Consider the following 19,816-nt stretch of genomic DNA (forward strand, 5'->3'; position numbering starts at 1 on the left):
ACAGCAGTGAAAGCCCAGAATCCTAACCACTAGGCCACCAGGGAACTCCCTGGTTTTAATTCATGAAGAGAATTTAACTTACCCAATATGAACATACAATAAAAGTGTGATAATTAAAGTCCAACAGCATATAAAGATAAGTAATAGTAGGAATAGATAAATCTAATGTTGGAATAGAATATCAAATTCAGAATTTGATTCCAAGGATCTATTTAAGGTTCTCTAACACAGATTGGATTTTTTTTTTTTTTTACCCTACCAACAACTCAAACCATTGTATCAGAAATTAAAACGGACACAGCAATTTCTCGTTTCTTATGCTGCGTTTATATTTCTCTCCTTCAACCATTCCTGCAGTTCTCAGGCAAGGCGAGGGATGAAGCGGTTTCCGACCGCGCAATGCCCAGGGAGGAAGGCCAGGGCACCGTCCCTGCAGGTGGCAGGATGGGTGTGGGTCACTGTCCTGAGCAGGGCTCGCGTCCTGGGCACCCCTGAGCAGAACTGCACACGGGCGCGGCTCCAAGGGCTTTGCAGCTGCGATCCAGCTGCCCCTGTAACTGCCCCCGTAACTGCCCCTGTCCTCACGATGGTCCAGCAGGGGCCGGGGTGGGGGGGACTCGAGCTCTGAAACGCACCTGTGGTAGGTCCTCACCACGATGTCTGAGGGATGTGATGCCAGTGTCTGTCTCCTTGACGCAACTGTGAGCGCCTTAGCACAGGGAGCCCCCATTTGTGGTTTCAGTCCTAAAATTTATCACAGTGCTTCCAGACAGGGAATAAATGTTTGGTCAATGAACGGATTGTAAGCACCAAATTTTACCAGAATTAGCAGAAATGATCTGGAGAGAGTCACGCTGCATCTTCTCAATGATCCAAACGACAACGGAATCGGAATCTCCAGCTTATGTGGTGCTAAGTCTGCCCCCGCCCCCCTTTCACTTTCCCTGTTGCAGCCGATGGGATCAGAACGCGTGGAGATGCGAAAGCGGCAGGTGTGCGCCGCCCAGGGGCCCGCAGCCTCCGCCCCAGGCCCGCGCGGAGTGGGGAACCGGGGGCCCAACGCTTGCTGCTTCTGCTGGTGCTGCTGCTGTAGCTGCTCTTGGTAAGGTTTGCGGCTTTTCATGATCGCGCTCCCGGTAGGAGAACGGTACCCTGAATGGTGCCAGTTTGCGATGAATGCAGTAAGTGCTTTTAAGCAACTGCTATATGCCTGCCTCTGATGTGGGTTCTGTAAAGGACGACAACAAAAACAAACAAACAAACCCAAGAGGAGGCTGCATCCTAGCTCCGGAGAGACCTATGCAAATCCCTGAAATCAGGCTAACTAATGTATATCTAAAGAACAACCTAAGGCAGCTGACGATTGAATATTAATATCTGGGCAGAAAGGAGTGAACTCAAGGCCCTCCAGTCGGTAACAAAGGCTTCATGGAGGACTTAGAATTTAATCTGGGTCTTCAGGTCTAGCGTTATGAAGGAGAATGAGCCTGCAGTTTATATTCCGCTGCTTCTGTTTTATTAATATTGTTTTTGAATAAAGAAAAATGTCAAAAACGAAGCTTGACAGAGAGAGGAAAATCTAAAAATATAGACTCACTTACTAGTAGTGGAAGATACACAATCACTGCTTTAAAAAAAGAGATACAACTTGAGCGTTTGAGTCAGTGTTGAAGATCTGGAGAAACGGGGCTGATTTACACCCAGAAATCACAGGAACGTTAGGTTGCATTTCGGAAATCTTGGATATGAAACGTGCTTCGTGACAGCCAAACGTGTGCGTAGCTTTAGGCGATTCAATGATTGTAAATTTATTTGGGCTTGACTGTAAGTTAGACCAGACCTCACTATCCCGTGGAGAAGAAGGAAAACTGTGATTGATCAGGGAAGTAGAACCATTAGAACTGGGGGTGGGCGGGCTGCAGGCTGAAGGTGAAAAGTCCAGGACGGTTTGGGCTGTTCCTGCTTGCCTCGGGCTGGTGTTAATTTCCATAAAGTTCCAGGCCGGTGCCTCTGAGGATGGATGTTACCCTGATGCTGGGAGGTCTGTCCATTCGGGACGGAACCGCAGACTCAAGTGGGAATATGGGGGGGGAGTGGCTGACCAGAACCTAGCAGCCCAGAGTTTAAAGTGAGCCTTCATCCCTGACAAGGGGTCTAGAGGACCCGGCAGGAGACGGGAGGAGAGGGCGCGTTGGCACCTCTGACGCACCGAGGTGTCCAGGACCCCCGGTAGTCGGGGAGGGGACCTACCAGGGGTGAAGAGACTGCACTGAGGCCCCTTTGCCACCCTTTCACTCTGCTCATCAGGCTCAGTGAGATGGTGCCTGAGAGGCGTGCAAAGGTGTCCCTGTGCAGGAGGGATGCCGCCTGGCATTTACCCCATCCCCCCTTCCCTGCTCTGGTGCCTTGGGATGGCACAGGAGGTGGGGACCATGGCCTGAACGATGTCTGGGACTGATGGTGTATGGGCGACAGGTGGTGATGGGTCCCAGAGCAGCCTCCTCCTACTAACGTCAACCAGGGCGAAACTACTGAGCCTGCGCTCTAGAGCCCGCGAGCCACAACTACTGAGCCCACGTGCTACAACTACTGAGCCTGCACTCTAGAGCCCACGAGCCACAACTACTGAAGCCCGCGTGCCACAACTACTGAGCCCGTGTGCTACAACTACTGAGCCTGTGCTCTAGAGCCCGCATGCCACAACTACTGAAGCCCACATGCCTAGAGCCCATGCTCCGCAACAAGAGAAGCCCACGCACCGCAACAAACAGTAGGCCCCGCTCACCACAACTAGAGAAAGCCTGCAGCCAAAAAAAATTTTTAATTTTTAAAAATTAAAAAAAAATACTGAAAACTTTATCAGCATATAGCAAAGGTGGCTTTAGCAAAAGAAAGAATGAGCTATTCTATAAATACCCAGATTCCTGGCATTAAGTGACCAGCTCATCCCAGTTGCCTGGTTGGTTTCAGCATTGAAAGTCCTATGTCCCAGCAAACCCATGAGCCCCAGACAAACTGGGAAGGTCGGTCACCCTACCTGGTATCCAAATCCATAGAAACAGATTTATATTCCTATATTGCATCATGTAAAAAATTAATCTCCCAAGATCAACTCCAGATGGCTTAAAGGCCTAAACGTGAATATCCAAGAGGAAGACACAAGATAATATCTTTATGATCTTGGTGTTGGGAAGAATTACTTTTAAAAAGAAAAAGGAAAATCTGTAAAAGGAAGAGATTCATAAATCTGGCTACATTAAAATACTAAAATGTGCTAGCAGGAAAACTAAAAACACATTTCATCCAAAGGCTTGTACATGAACATTCATTGCATCACGGTTCATCCTGTGAGAGGGTCACAGCAGCGTTCATCTGACTGAGAAGAACTGAAAATATCCGGAGAGATGCTTCGTGCTGTAGTTACGTAATGTGACCCCATCCGGCTTTTAAATGCACGTGCTTTTAAAGGAGAAAAAGCAACCTGTAAAGCAATGCATATTTACAAAGTTTGGAAATATGTGCATATCTATATTTTTTTATTTATTTATTTATACATTTTTAGAGAGGGTAGGGTAACTGTGAATGGTAATGATAAGAAACAAAAAAATAAGTGTGCTGGTTATCTCAGGAGAAGAAAGGGGGAAATAGGTTGGGAAAAAAGTGCGTGGAAAACTTCAGCTGATTTCCTTGATTTTTTTCACAACGTGCATTTGAGATTTATCCATGTTGAGAGTACACAGTGAGTCCATTTTTTTTTTCGGAGTGATTTTTTTTATTCGTTTACAAGAGTCCGTTTTTAAGAAAGGTAAATGGCTATTAGTTTTCTAAGCCCTTGTATTATCTTTCTCAGAATCCTGCTTTCTGGCCTTCAGGCGTTTCATTTTATAAAAGGAGTCATGCAGAGTCTTGATGTCTTGAAAATAAACTTTTTTCCTTTCTAGAAGACTGAAGAATTTTTTCCTCTTTATAACAACTCTAAACTTTACCAAAAGAGACCTAAGCAGGGCTCTTCTTTTATTGAATATTTCTTCAAAGTGGTGAGCAACTATTTTGGCTTCTATCAACATTTTCTTATTCTACTTTAACAATAAAAATAAATCCAGGTTCAAAAAGTGGGCACAAAATATATTACTGTTTTTCAAGAACACATTGTCTCCTAAGAAATATTCCTACTTTTAAAAGAATGAGACATGGGGCTTCCCTGGTGGCACAGTGGTTGAGAGTCCGCCTGCTGATGCAGGGGACGCGGGTTCGTGCCCTGGTCCGGGAAGATCCCACATGCTGCGGAGCGGCTGGGCCCGTGAGCCATGGCCGCTGAGCCTGCGCGTCCGGAGCCTGTGCTTTGCAATGGGAGAGGCCACAACAATGAGAGGCCCACGTACAACAACAACAACAAAAAAAGAATGAGACATGGAAAAAATGCCAAAGCTTAAGTACATATTGCATTATTTATTCATAATACAACTTACAGTTCTTTTAAGAATCTTGTGTCAAATTCATCCTTCCTTTTCCTCTTTGCTTTTTCATACCCACTGTGTAGTACTATTTTCTCTTACAAAAGAAGTCTATGATGTGGGGCAGTATTAATACTCCTGCAGAGAGAGTACCACCCAGATGCCTTTCAAATTCGTTTTTGTTTTTGTTTTAAGAAACCATCATTTACTGAAACTGTTAGCCCTGGCATCATGAAAGCAACAAGAAAAAGGAGTTCCTGCATGTCTAATGACTGCACTTAAAGAAAAATAGAGCTACACACAAACACACAATTACTGAAAATTCATAAATGCCTGAAAATAGAATAAAAGACTTTTATAAAATGGTGTAAAGAATGTTAAGGAAAGGCATAATAAAAGAATAGAAAGGACAGTACAGAGGCAATAGTAAGATAAAGCAAACTCAACTAATCAATGATAAAAATCCATTTTGATATTAATGGGAAACTAAAAGCATTCCTGCTAAAATCAAGAACAAGGCAAGGGGGACCTCCCTGGTGGCACAGTGGTTAAGAATCCACCTGCCAAGTCAGGGGACATGGGACCGAGCCCTGGTCCAGGAAAATCCCACATGCCGCAGAGCAACTAAACCCATGTGCCCCAACTACTGAGCCTGCACTCTAGAGCCCATGAGCCACAACTACCGAGCCCGCGTGCCACAACAACTGAAGCCTGCGCGCCTAGAGCCCGTGCTCCGCAACAAGAGAAGCCACCGCAGTGAGAAGCCCACGCACTGCAACGAAGAGTAGCCCCCGCTCGCTGCAACTAGAGAAAGCCCGTGCACAGCAACGAAGACCCAACGCAGCCAAAAATAAATTAATTAATTAATTTTTTAAAAAAAGAACAAGGCAAGGCTGTCCAGGATCTTCCGTACTATTCAACACTGTGCTTTAGGGATCAGACAAGAAAAAACAACTGGAGGCCTAAGAATTGGGAAAGAAGAGGAAAAGCTCCCTGTTTGCTGATGATAAGAGAATTCCCTTGAGAATGCCAGGGGAATTGTTGCTAAGCTGACACAAACACAAAAGAGAGAAATCAACTTAACAAAAAATGATAGCTTTCAGAATGTAAAGAACTCTTACAAGTCAAAAATAAAAAGACAAACCAATTTAAAAATGGGTGAAGGATCTGAATAGATATGTCTCCAAAGAAGATGTACAGCTAGATGATAAATACTTGTAAAGATGCTCAAATGTCATGAGTCATTAGCAAAATGCAAATCAAAAGCACAATGTGATACCACTTCATAACCACCTAAATGGCTAGAATAAGAAAGACAGACAACAGTAAGTGTTGGCAAGGGTGTGGAGGAATTGGCTCCCTCCAACATTGCTGGTGGGCGTGTGAGATGGTGCAGCTGCTTTGGAGAACAGTTTGGGCCTTCCTCAAAATGTTAACAATAGAGTTACGACGTGACAGCATTTCCACTCCTGCGTATCTACACAGCAGAAATAAAAACAGACAGCCAAAAAAAAACAGACAGCCACACAAAACCTTGTACATGACTGTTCATAGTGGAATTATTTACAGATAGCCCCGACGTGCAAACAGCCTAACTGTTCATCAGCTGATGAATGGATAACAAATTGTGATATACACAGGCAACGGAATATTACTCAGGCACAAAAAGGAATAACGTAGTGAAACATGCTACAGCATGAATGAACCTTAAACCAGTATGCCAAGTGAAAGGAGCCAGCCACCAAGGGCCACATATGGTGTGATCCAGAATAGACATGTCTTAGAGAACAAACTAGTGGTTACCACTGGGGGGAGGGAAGGGGAAGCGGCCATAGTAGAGGGGTGGTGGAGAAAAGGGTTACTATGGGATTGTATGAAATCATGTGTGTGAAACTTCTGAAAATTGTAAAGCACTGTAGAATTTAAAGAATCCTTCATTCAGTGAAAAAGAATACACATATCTCTAGAGACAGGAAGCAGATTGTGTATGTTGAGGGCTGGTGTAGGTCAGAGGTAGTGTGTCATGAGCAGTGGCTGCCAACAGGTCTGGGGCTTCCTTTCGGGGTAATGAAAATGTTGTGAAATTAGATAGTGAGGGTCATACAACCTTGTGATTATGCTAAAAAACACTGAGTTGTACACTTTAAAGAGGCAACTTTATGACGTAAAAATGATGGTTCAGTAAAGCTAGTAACAAATTACCTTCAAACGTACAAACAATAAAGTTAGAAGATGAGATGGAAGTGAAAATTCCATTTACTGTAACAACAGAAATACCTGGAATAAATTTACAAATGAAGGTACAAAACGTGTATAAGGAAACAAACTCCCTTGAAAGATACAATAGAGATTTTGATTGTACGCTTTCCTGGCTTTCTTTCATACTTTCATATGTGTGCCTGTAAATACATAAAATCTCCATTTTCACTGGGAAACAAAGTCTGGAGAATGTATACCTTTTTTCAAGGTTCAGGAAACAAAATGAAAACCGAAAACATTCCTGAAAATCTGATCTTTCTACTACTTTCTAATGGACATGTTTTATGAAAAGAAATATTATTCTAAATGTAAACTCTCTCAATGAGTGTAGACCATAGTATTATAAATAGAATTAATTTTGCTAATAGCTTATTGTCATACTTTTGGTTTTCTTAAGAAAACAAAGAATTGTCACTTTTATCAAGAAAAGAAATTAATTCAACTTGGTAAGCTGAAGTTCTCTGAAATATTTGTAAATCTTTCCTTGATACAGAATGATCTCAACTAACACGTGTTTGTCTTATTTCTTGCAGTCTCACTGTTAGAAACCAAGAGGAACAGAGACTCAGGAGTGCTTCCTATGAACTCAGAACAGAGGACCTTCCCATCTGTGAAAAAAGGTAAAATCTCATAGTGTTTAGCTCACTAAATCGACAGAAATGCCAACCTTATTATTTTTTCCTTCCAGTTTTATTGAGATATAATTGACATTCAGCACCGTGTAAGCCTAAGGAGAACAGCATAATGATTTGACTTGTATACGGCATGAAATGATGATCAAAATAAGTTTAGTGAACGTCCATCCTTTCGTAGATTCTCAACCAGATTTTTTTTTGTATTTTTGTTTCAATAGAACACACAGTTTCTCTAACTGCAATTTAATAATATCAAATCATAATGTTGCATCACATTTTAACTGCAGAATTCTTTTTTTTTTAAAAGGTATTTATTTATTTATTTTGTGGTCATGCCGTGAGGCATGCAAGATCTTAGTTCCCCAACCAGGGATTGAACCCAGGACCCCTGCGCTGGGAGCTCAGAGTCTTAACCACTGGACCACCTGGAAGTCCCTGCAGAATTCCTTTTAATTCATTGTGTGACAGGGAGAAAAATCAGTTCCACTGTTAATCTAATGCCTGTTAATCACAAATAGAAATTGATGCTTCTTGGCAAAACATATGATGTCATTTTATTTTTATGTGATTTACTTTTTAAAATAAAAGAACATAATGAAATACACAAGTTAGGGTTTCAGGAAAATTTTTAAGGTCCATTTTTGTTTCTTAACTATAAATATACTTTAGTAAATGTATTATTTTTTAAGTATTTTGAGAAAAAAGTTGGAAAAACACACAAATTACTTTCCATAATGTCAAATTTTAAAATTGTCTTTTTTCCTGCCTGTATTATCTATGGATTTACTTCCACTTACCCATTCTTATTCCTTTTCTTTGTGTTATGCCAATATAACTGCAGGCAACAGACAAATATCCTAAAAGCATTGTTCAAATAGGTCTTGTCTTAAATTATTTATTTTTGAGGGGGGAAAAAAACAAGTAACCTAAAAGTTTACTTAAAATATTTTTCTTCATTCTTTATTTATTTTTACCCAGATATTTCAGCGTCTAGGATGCATATTAAAATCTTCCACAATTTATGAGTCTGTTAAAAACAGCTTTTCTCTTATATCGTTCAGTATACTGTATTCTGCGCCGAGGCTTGAGGCTTTGAGTACTGTCTGGAACCAGAAAGCCCTCATCGGGTCCTGGCTCTGTCCATCCTGCCTGTATGACCTTGGGCACTTAGCAGCCACATCCTGCCTCAGTTTCCCTGTGTGTAAAATGGGGATAATAACAGTGTATTGTGACTCAGCCAAAGAAGGGTTGTCGTGAGCCTTGAGTAACCAGTAAAGCACTGAGAACAGAGCCAGGCAAGAGGGAATGATTCCGTGTATATCGGCCATTATTTGTTCTCAATCATATCCAATAATATAAAATGACTGTTTATCCAATTCAATGCCTTTTGCTTCCATTTCTATTTAGATATTAATCGTATTCATCTGTATTTCCCTCACATATCTTTGCCTATTTGTTTGTAATTTTTGGTAGTATTTTGTATGCTTCCCGAAAATAGCATTATGTTGGATTTTTGCCCAGTTTGAGTCTCTGTCACTCAACTGGGAATTAAAATCCAATTACATTGGGTCAGTTGTCTTGATGATTACGGATATGTTTAATCTTCTAGAATGTTTGTTGACTATCTATTTACAATACACCCTAATTATTTCCTTTTTTTTTTTTTTTTTTTACTGTATGAACTGTGCTTTCTTTGCTTCTAGGTTCTTTGGTACTATGGAAAAGATATGTTTTCTCTCTCTCTCTCTCTCTCTCTCTCTCTCTTTTTAAAGGGTACTACTGATTACCCTTAAGTTTTTCAGTCATTCTTTTATATGTATTTCTTAAATTAAAAGGAGTAAGAAGATATATTTTGAATCCCCATATTTAAGGAACATAACTTAGCATTCTTTTTTTTTTAATTTAGCATTCTTTACTAAGCCTTGCCAATTTAATTAACCTACCTAAAAAGAATCTGGTATTTTTATGTAGATTGCTTTAAGTTACTATTTTTAAGTTATCTTTTAAGCATCTTTTAAAATATTTCTTTCAGGGAGTTCCCTGGTGGTTCAGTGGTTAGGATTCTGGGCTTTCACTGCTGTGGCCTGGGTTCAATCCCTGGTGGGGTAACTGAGATCCCACAAGCCACATAGCCAAAAAACATGTATATATATATTTCTTTCAAAACTAATTTTACTGGTTATGATAGAGATTTATGCTTTCATACAGAATACTCTTTTCGTGATGAAAAGCTTAAACACCTGTTATAAAAAACAGAAATCAGACAATACAAAAGTTTTACAATAAAAGCTCAGTTGTCCTCTTACTCCAGACCTTGTCCCAATCTCCAAATATAAACCATCAACAGTTTTTTTACGTATCCTCAAAGGAACTATCTATGCACTTCCACACAGTTGTATTTACATAGGATTCGTCTATACACACTGAATCTAACTTTGAAACTAAACTTGAAATGACTGTTTATCTGTCTGTGTCTCACTGCTGGCTCAGCTGACTACTCGCTTTCTATGACCCATTTTGTCTGGTCTTCAGCTTTTTTATTTTTTTTGGCCGTGCAGCGCGGCTTATGGGATCTCAGTTCCCCACCCAGGGATTGAACCCAGGCCATGGCAGTGAAAGCCCGGAATCCTAACCACTGAAGCACCAGGGAACTCTCTGGTCTTCAGCTTTTCACTGATGTTTCTCTGCTGGGTCACTTATAATCCATCTTAAAGATAGGAAAAGGACATAGAATTTACATTGTAAACTTTGCATATGGGAGAGAGTTTTTTCTATCATCATCATATAATTAGGACTAGTTTGCTACATATCAAATTCTTGGCGGTACAGTTTACCCCCCAAAACTAAATGGAGAGAGAGCCTTTGGCAGTGTGGCAGATTAGATCATCTGGGGGCCTTCCCAAGACAGAAGAACAGATTTTGCATAAGTCTAAAAGTTTTTGCAACACTGGGCTCACAGAAAGTAAGGAAAAGGACAAAGCACCTGAAAAGCAAAACCAAATAAAAAGTAAGCAAAGCCCTGAGCAGTGACTGCTAAGCACAGGACAGGAGGGTTTTCTCTCAGAGCCAGTGCAGAGTGGGTAGGGCAAGGAGCTTAAAGCCAGGATTCCACGATTCAGCCCTGGTCCACGAAAGGAGCAGAAGTGGTCCCCAGTCAGTAGGAAGCACACACACATCCTCTCTGGAGGAAAGGGAATATCATCAAATGTGACTCTCAGTTTCCCAAAGATTAAGACCAACCAAAAATTACAAAACTAGAAGGACACAACCTACCACAAATGAGAGTCAGTAGAAACAACACTTGGATTTAGAGGCCAAAAGACTTCAGATGTTAGAATTACCTGCAATCAAATATAAAGTAATGGTCTCTGAAATGTTTAAACCAATTAAACATGGAATCACAAAAATGAGTAGGCTGAATTCAACTATCAGAATTGTCCAGGAAGGGAAATTCCCTGGCAGTCCAGTGGTTAGGACTCTGCGCTTCCATTGCAGGGGGCATGGGTTCAATCCCTGGTCAGGGAGCTAAGATCCCACAAGCCTCGAGGCTCGGCCAATAAATAAATAAGTAAATAAATGAATTAATAATAAAATAAAAATAAAAGCAGAGTCTTTTAAAAAAAAAACTAAAGAACATATTCTTCAGGGATACATCCATACATAAAAACTATGAAAAGAAAAAGGGTAAGGGAAAAGAAATTAATAAGGATCATTGTTAAACAGATTGTGTTTTCTGGCCTCAATATAATGAAAATGTAAGTAAAAATAAACTAAAACAGGGTAAGCCCCAAAATCAAGAAGAGCAGTTCCATCGGGGATGGAGGGGGGCGTCCAGAGGGCAGTGTGTGGACCTAGCACCCAGGTGAGTGCACTGCTGCGGATGGCCTAGGTCTCCAGGTAAAAGGTGAATCTGTAAGTGCTCAGTTCGTCATCGCTGTTCATCACTTGCAGTTACCGGACAAAACTTATCTTCTTTCCTTTTTCTCTTTAACATTCTCTTTTGAATCTTTCAGAACCCTGGGCAGACACTGCCCCATGACTGTCCTGGAAGCCAGGTGGTCAGGTCTGACTTGGGTCTATCACAGCCGCCTGGGGAGTTTGTGGTCAGATGGTCGTTAAGAATTTTTTGTTTTACTTTTATAATTTAAAACCTTTGCCAGGATGTGCCTAGATATACGGGCTTGTTCTTAGTAGTTATTCCAGCAGTTTGGTTTGCAAGCCCTTTGGCAGCAGTGGTGCCGTCCAGCTAGACAGTTGGAAAGTGCCACACGTGTTTCTGCCGAAGGCGTGAGGAAATGAGAACAGCCCTTTCTCTGCCTAAAAGGGCCTAAGGGCACATTTTCATTCTCAGAGCGAAAGACACGTTTCTCGGGATGCAATTCACATCAGCCACCAATACCTCTGCTCCCTTCGCCCCTTTCTCCCGCCCCCCGCCCAGCCCGGGTCCCAGCCTGGAGGAGGCCAGCGCCTGGGCCCAGTCCTTCGACAAACTCATGCTCACGCCTGCGGGAAGGAACGCGTTCCGGGAGTTTCTCCGAACGGAGTTCAGTGAGGAAAACATGCTCTTCTGGATGGCATGTGAGGAACTGAAAAAAGAAGCTAATAAAACCATGATTGAAGAGAAAGCACGAATAATATATGAAGACTACGTTTCTATCCTTTCTCCTAAAGAGGTACGTACCCACCAGAAACGTCCCCCAGGAGGCCGCGGGTGAAAGGAACCCCTTCGGTGTCTGGTCACCCGGCCTGGTCAGGGCTGCTTCCACCATTCATAGTGTTCAAACGCCTTGCGGGGTGGTCCCACCAACGGGGGCCAAGTGCCCCCCGAAATCAGGCAAAGATTGTGTGCATTTTCCTGGGAAAAGTATCTATAACTTTCATCCGATTCTCTAGAAGTAGGCGTCTATGCATTTTGCTGTAAACGCTGTTTTTAAATGACAGCCTATAAGCGTTCCTTTAAATAAAATTATCCTTTTAATCTGAGCAAAGTCTCATTTACAGGTATCCTGACTTTAGGTGGAAAGAGCATCACTTACATGATGCTGATGCTGCAGAGGTTCGCCCCAGAGTGGCCCTTTGTGACATCAGAGAAATGATCAGAGGAGTGAAATCATCAGGTTTCCACCTCTCAGTTTTCATTCTTCCAAATCTAAAATCTAGGAGGTTACGTTGGCCTCAAACCTAAGTGCCTTGTAGCTCCGATGGTAAAATCCCACATGTGCTGCTCAGAATGTAAAGCTAATAAAACAGGACCTCTCCTGTCAGGGAGCTCACAGACAAGGGGGCAGCAGACATGGAGCCCCGGGTGCGACATCTTGGGGTCATGAAGGGCTGGGGGACGAGCCGTCACTGGGGGGCGGGGGGCATGAGGAAGAGGTACCTGGAGAGGCCATGGATGGGCCAAGGATAATGAGGAGGAAATTACCAGAAACACAGTGGGCTGAAGGCATCCCACAGGACAGGACTAGATGGGCCAGGGGTAAGAGCATGGGGTCACAGGAACAGTGAAAGCGTCCGAAGGTGGGTGGCTGAAGGGCACAGTGCTTACCAAACAACTGGGGCCGGTGGCCAACAGCAGGAGGAACGTTTAGGAAAAGAGGATGGTCCGAGAGCACGGAGAGGTTTGCGGACCAGGCTGAGCTGAGGTTTATCCGGGAAGAGCTTGGATTTTAGCCTGGTAATATCACCAAACTTGGATTTTTGAAGACCACATGATAGATTACGAAAAGAAGACCAGAGGCAGAGGCCACTTAGAGGACGAATTCCAACCCAGACATGACGATGGTCCAACCAGGCCAGCTGAAGAGAAGCCAGAGAGGATGGCTTTGATCTGAGTCTGGAATGACTGCACGTCTGGTTTAGGCAGACAGGGTGGGGACCATGCTTGGGAGAAAGACAGTGGGACTCAATTTCGCTTCCTTAAGTTTGCAGTAAGTTGGAGATATTCCATTGACAGATGTACGGATACGAAGTTCAGAAAGTTCTTTCAATTTGGGGTTAACAAAAAGCAAGAGAATTTTTGTCCTTTAATGTATGGCTTCGACATATTTTTATTTTGTCATGACTTTCCTTTTTATTTTTTAAGGCAAGGTTTTTCATCACTGTCTTTCAAAGCATTATACAACCAGAAAACTTGGCAAATTTGTAAAGCAAAGATGATATAGAAAGACGACCCTTTCCTCCCAAATATAAGCATCTATTACTTGAAATGTAAAAGCTTGAAAAGTTTAAGAGCGTAGACCTTGGGGTCAGATGCACTGGGGTTTGAGCCCCAGTTCTCTCATTTAATAGCTGCATGACCTCAGGTGTGTTTCTGAGCCTCTGCACCTCGGTTCCTTCCTGTGTAGGAAGGGGAGGTCCGCACTTGCCTGAACATTTGGGAAAAGTGACAAGGGGACGATGTGAAGTCCTGCCCACGCCGGGCAGAGCGGGCTCACCCCGGGTGACAACCCTCAGCAAACCCTGTGTCCATTTCCCATCCTAAGCAGACCCTGTCCCCACCAGCACTTGAGGGACAGTCTTCAGATGGAGGTTGTAGAGAATGAAACAGTTCCATTTGCGCCTTAACTGTTTGTGAACTAGAATGTATTTTTAAATTTATTTTTGGCTGCATTGGGTCTTTGTTCCTGCGCACAGGCTTTCTCTAGTTGTGGTGAGCAGGGGGCTACTCTTCACTGCGGTGCGCGGGCTTCTCATTGCGGTGGTTTCTCTTGTTGAGGAGCACGGGCTCTAGGCGTTCAGGCTCAGTAGTTGTGGCTCGCAGGCTCAGTAGTTGTGGCTCGCAAGCTCTAGAGCGCAGGCTCAGTAGTTGTGGCTCGTGGGCTCTAGAGCACAGGCTCAGTAGTTGTGGCTCGTGGGCTCTAGAGCTCAGGCTCAGTAGTTGTAGCACACAGGCTTAGTTGCTCCGTGGCATGTGGGATCTTCCCGGACCAGGGCTCGAACCCATGTCCCCTGCATTGGCAAGTGGATTCTTAACCACTGCACCACCAGGGAAGTCCCCTAGAATATTTTTTGATGTTTTCTGCAGTAACGCTTAGTCTAATTTTCTTTCTTTTTTTTTGAAAGACTTTTTTTTGATGTGGACTATTTTTAAAGTCTTTATTGAATTTGTTACAATACTGCTTCTGTTTTATGTTTTGGTTTTTTTGGCTGCCAGGCATGTGGGATCTTACCTCCCCAAGCAGGGATCAAACCCACACCCCCTGCTTTGGAAGGAGAAGTCTTAACCATTGGACCGCCCAGGAAGTCCCACGCTTAGTCTAATTTTCTTTTTTTTTCTTTTAAATTTTTAAAATTTCACTTGTTACAAAGAACTTGAATTATAATTGTACTTTTAAAAATTAACAATGGAAATTTAAAAGAAAAAATATATATTGTGTGTTTAATTACATTTCATAGATTATCCCTGAATCATAATTCTGTTAGTACACCACTATAGAGATTATTTCTTAATATTTAGGTGAGAACCATTTCCTTGTTTTTGAGAATAATTCTGTAAACTCATTTCCAGTAATGGTACTCTTCCCCAAATCAAAGGTTTAACAAGGGAGATGCAAGCAGAATACTCATGAAAACACAAAGCAATACAATAGCAACAAAAAATTTCTAACTTCCAATAACAGCTCAATTTAGAAGAGGGTTTATATCTTCAGAACAAAAGCATTCCTCCTTGACTTTCTAACCAGTCAAAATCTGTGTGTTCTACAGAAAACTGTGATGTTATTCCCATAAAAGTACCCTTTACTGCTTCTGCCTCCATTAGATTTCCTAAGCACTAGTGTTTTGGGTTTTTTTTTCACATCTTTATTGGAGTATAATTGCTTTACAATGGTGTGCTAGTCTCTGCTTTATAACAAAGTGAATCAGTTATACATATACGTATGTTCCCATATCTCTTCCCTCCCTCCCACCCTCCCTATCCTCTCCCTCTAGGTGGTCACAAAGCACCGAGCTGATCTCCCTGTGCTATGCAGCTGCTTCCCACTACCTATTTTACGTTTGGTAGTGTATGTATGTCCATGCCACTCTCTCGCTTTGTCACAGCTTACCCTTCCCCCTCCCCGTGTCCTCAAGTCCATTCTCTCGTAGGTCTGTGTCTTTATTCCTGTCTTACCCCTAGGTTCTTCATGACATGTTTTTTCCCTTAAATTCCATATATGTGTTAGCACACGGTATTTGTCTTTCTCTTTCTGTCTTCACTCTGTATGACAGACACTAGCTCCATCCACGTCATTACAAATAGCTCAATTTTGTTTCTTTTTGTGGCCAAGTAATATTCCATAATTTTCTAACAAGAGCAAGCAGGAGGCTTTCTCCTCTCAGCCCACAATGAGTGTCGAGTCCCCCCTCTGGCAGGAGCTGAGCTCCTAAGACCTGGGCCCTCACACTCCGAAAGCTTCTAGGAGGGCATGGCCTGGTGGTGAGGGCAGCCGTGGGGATCAGCTCAGGGTGGCTGGGAGGCTTCCCAGGACCGGGGAGAGACGTGGAAACCAAGACCTGACAGAGAAGTACACGTAGTCAGGCCATTCTAGACAGTTCCCCTAGACAGCCTCCTAGAACAAAGACAAGCTAGTTCTCGCTCCTTCTTCCTTTAAATCCCAGGCGAATGCCAAGTTCCTTGAATTCTTGAGTGGAATAGTGAGGCGGAGCCGGGGAGCCAGTGGGAGCAGGTCATAAAGGGCCTCCTAAGTTTAAACTTGGAACTTGCAAGCTCTGCGCTTGATCCTGAGCCACCGACACCAGCACAAGGTCCGAAGCCGAGTGCTGGGTCCGGGGGTGGTGCGGAGAGGCCCAAGGCCAGTCAGGAGGCTGGTGAACAAATGCCGTCGAGGTGGTGGCTGACCTCCACGAGGGGCATGGCAGAGAGGCGGGGGGAGGTGGCCGGATTCGAGCCGCGTCAAAGAGGCGGCATCAGCAGGGCTTTGTGCCCATTACAGAGCCAGAGGGAGGAAGAGGGTGAGCAGGACCCTGACTTGCGGGGGATAAGCGCCCCCAGCCTTCCCAGGAGGAGGTGGATAGATGCATCTGGAAAGACAGATCACTGAAGCCCATGCTCAGTGACTTAGATAAGCACACTTTCAGTTTTACATTAAACAACAGCACATGCGTTGCATATCTGTCCTGCCCCCTGGTGCAGAGATGGTCCAGCCGAGGTTCCTCACGCGGCAGGGAAGGCGTCTGAGCCCCTGTCCTGTTCTCGGCTGTCTGGCTCCCGCGGGCCGCTCTGGTCTGGGACGCGCTTCGTCCAGGACGAGCAGACATCGGAGTGCAAGGAGGCAGCATCTCCCGGGACGTCGTGGACTCCCCATACTTTGAATTCATTCTCATTAAGACCTGACCAGCTACCACCTTCGTCACCCCTACTTTATGGAGCAGGTTGTTTGGGGTTTTTTGCCGCACCCCGCGGCATGCGGGATCTTAGTTCCCCGACCAAGGCTCGAACCCACGCCCCCTGCGCTGGGAGCTCGGAGTCTTAACCACTGGACCGCCGGGTAGGTCCCTAGGGAGCAGTTCTTCAGGGCACAGTTCACTTTGCCTGAGGTCCCACAGCCAAACAGCGACAGAACCGGGAGTTAAGCCCAAGCCCGTGGCACTGACCCTTCCACGGTGCTTCGGGTCACTTCTGCCTGACCCCAGCCTGGAGCTCCAGGTTTTAGCCCTAGTGTTCTTAGGCAATTCGCCAGGGGTAAGTCAATGTGTGCTACCTTTCTTCCTTGCGGCCACAGTCCCCTCATTTTAAAGAAGTAGAGCAGCGTTGTGGTTTTCTAAAGCAGTGCGATCCCCACCGGCATCACCGAGAGAACTCATGAGAAATACAAACTGTCAGCCGCCCCCAGATCCACTGGGTCAGAATCTCTGGGGGGGCCCCCCGCACTCTTTTTTAACGAGCCTTCCAGGGGCTTCTGTTGCCTCTGAAGTTTGGGACCACTGTTCATTGTGTTCAGTTCCTCTTTCAACAGCTTAGGTTTGGGGATGACCTTGTTGGGTCTGGGATTTTTAAAAAACCAAACAAGGTATGGGAGTTGGGGTGTATGTCCAAAGAAGCCCTTGTCTGACACAGCCCGATGTGTCCCCGCCGGCAGGTCAGCCTGGACTCCCGCGTGAGGGAGACCATCAACAGAAGCATGGCCGAGCCGTCCCCTCACATCTTCGATGACGCCCAGCTGCAGATCTACACCTTGATGCACAGGGACTCGTATCCCCGGTTCATGAACTCTGCTCTCTACAAAGACCTGCTTCGCTCCTTATCTGAGAAAGCAGTGGAAGCCTAGGATGTTCAAAATATTTATTATTAATAAAACAAAGAACTCGTGGACTCCGTGTAGGACAGGGAATTTAGAGGCAGTAGTGTCTTCTGCTGGGTCACACTCGGGTTATTTTAATAACAGACTCTTCCTTCTGCAGAAGGCTGTATATTCACCAAGTGAACTGCGGCCACCCTTTGTGATACTTCTGGGGAAATGGGGTATGGCTGTGTAGAAAGGTAGTATATTTACACCTACAATGACAGTAGTAGCACTTTCTCAGTGACAAAGGATACACAAGAAGACACCACACTGCCTGCAGCGTGTACAGCCATGGGCACAGGACCCAAGTTCCCCTTTTATAAAGATGTGACCGCCACCTGTAAAACTGGTATTCTACTTTATCTTAGGATACATGTATGTAGATGCATATTATGTGCGTGTGTATCTTACATGGTTAATGTAAAGCCCTGGGCTCTGAAGTGGATCAGCCTCAAATGTTTGATAAGAGAAGTACTGCCTAGAAAATGCTTTTGTTGAAAAGTTACCTTTATTACCAGAATCTGCCAACCTGAAGAATGAATTTTCACGTAGGTGGTATTCATCACAAAACGTTCAAATTAAGCATATCTCCATTTTTACTATTGAAAGAAATATGGGCATTTTCACTCTAAAAAAATAAAGCACAAGAGTTTTATCTCAATCTTTTTTTCACATGTCACTATTTGGGAAATATAAGATTAAGTAAGTGGGGACACACGCAAGATTCTGTTCTAGCCCCCAGACTAGGATTTTCTTTTTCGATTCCACTATTTTTATCACAGGTGAATAGGACAACTTCATAGCTCACAGTAAAAATACGGGTTTGTAGGCCTAAACCATCCCGAAGAAACCCATCACTAGGATGAGTGGAAAAGAAAGGCATCCAGAACCCGGAGGAGTTTGAGTAGTGGGTTGGAACGTGATTTACGCGAGGCCCTAATGGGATGGCCCTCCTCCTGGCCACCTCCCTCCCTGGCCCTTCAGCCTGATGATTCCTTCATATGCTCTTCAACCCTAAGCCCTCATCCTCTTTCTCAGCAAAACACCTCACCTCCCCCATTACTGTGAAAATCGTGCCGCTAACCCTGCACCTTCTCACGTGACCTATAAATCCGCGTGGATCAAGGTCTATGCCCACCTTCACAGCCCAGTCCCAGAGAAGGTGCTCTTTCCTCCTTTTCAAGGTGTCAACGCCTCATGTACTTCTGGTTTTTTTCTAATTTTATTGAAGTAGAGTTGATTTACAATGTTGGGTTAATCTCTGCTGTACAGCAAAGTGATTCAGTTACACGTATATAGATTCTTTTTCCTATTCTTTTCCATTACGGTTTATCCCAAGATACTGAACAGAATTCCCTGTGCCGTGCACCAAGACCCTGCTGTTTATCCATCCTCTGTATCAGAGTTTGCATCTGAATTCTGACTCCCATGTTCTAGGGCCCCATTTCTTCCTAGACAAACAGGAGGTCACTGGGATCAAGGCATCAATGCTGCCCTCCAGCTGCTTACATCCAAGTAAGGATGACAGACGTGTGGGACAGTGGCGACAGCAGTGGGGAGTACCGATCCAGAGAACAGCTGAGCTCTCAACGCCCTGGAGGCTACGGGAAGCTTTGGGGGCAGAGGTGACACCAGAGCTACAACCTACAGAACAAGAGTATGTGTGGGGGGCGGAGGTGTAGGGAAGGCGTTGATACTTGGAGCAAACCCCAAATGGTCCAGTTCCGGCCTGTCAAGTAGGAGGTGAGTGGAGATGCAAAACACGTGGAAGAGAAGCTGGAGTCGGGGGCCTAGGCTTTAGGCTGGAGTATTGACGGGGGGTTTGTCAACACAGGGACTGGCGGGAGGGTTACAGCCTGAGCAGGGCTGAGCGCACATCCCTGCCAGGTGGACAGAGAAGCCAGCGCTCCCGAAGGACAGTTCGAGGAGCTCATCGTCCCCATACCGGCGCAGGGAGGGCCGGGGGGGTGCCTCTGGGGACGCAGCAGCCCCCGGAGTGGGTGCTGCCTAGACTCAGCTCTTAGATTCCATCCCCCTTGACTTCTTTCCACACTGGAAGCTTCTTTGGACTCCACTTCAATGCAACTCCAAGGTTTAAAAAAATTTTATGTAAAATCTGACAGGCTGATCTTGTTGGGATGGATGGCACTGCATTTGGAAAAAGTATATATAAACAAATATA

The 19,816-nt window shown here is 44.3% G+C and overlaps 1 protein-coding gene across 4 annotated transcripts in view; it reads left to right on the plus strand.

The window, feature by feature from the left end:
* The window catches only part of RGS20 (regulator of G protein signaling 20), a 74,093-nt gene extending 55,846 nt beyond the window's left edge, over positions 1–18,247 (plus strand). For all 4 annotated transcript variants that reach the window (XM_024742628.1, XM_024742629.1, XM_024742630.1 and 1 more), the window contains 4 exons: positions 954–1,102; positions 7,247–7,333; positions 11,787–12,021; positions 17,431–18,247. In XM_024742628.1, coding sequence (XP_024598396.1) covers positions 954–1,102; positions 7,247–7,333; positions 11,787–12,021; positions 17,431–17,619 — 660 coding nt within the window. In that variant the 3' untranslated portion in view covers positions 17,620–18,247. The remainder of the gene's footprint in view (positions 1–953; positions 1,103–7,246; positions 7,334–11,786; positions 12,022–17,430) is intronic.
* Positions 18,248–19,816: the final 1,569 nt, after the last annotated feature.

Source organism: Neophocaena asiaeorientalis, unplaced genomic scaffold, assembly GCF_003031525.2.
Source record: "Neophocaena asiaeorientalis asiaeorientalis breed wild unplaced genomic scaffold, Neophocaena_asiaeorientalis_V1.1 scaffold226, whole genome shotgun sequence".
NCBI lineage: Eukaryota > Metazoa > Chordata > Mammalia > Artiodactyla > Phocoenidae > Neophocaena > Neophocaena asiaeorientalis.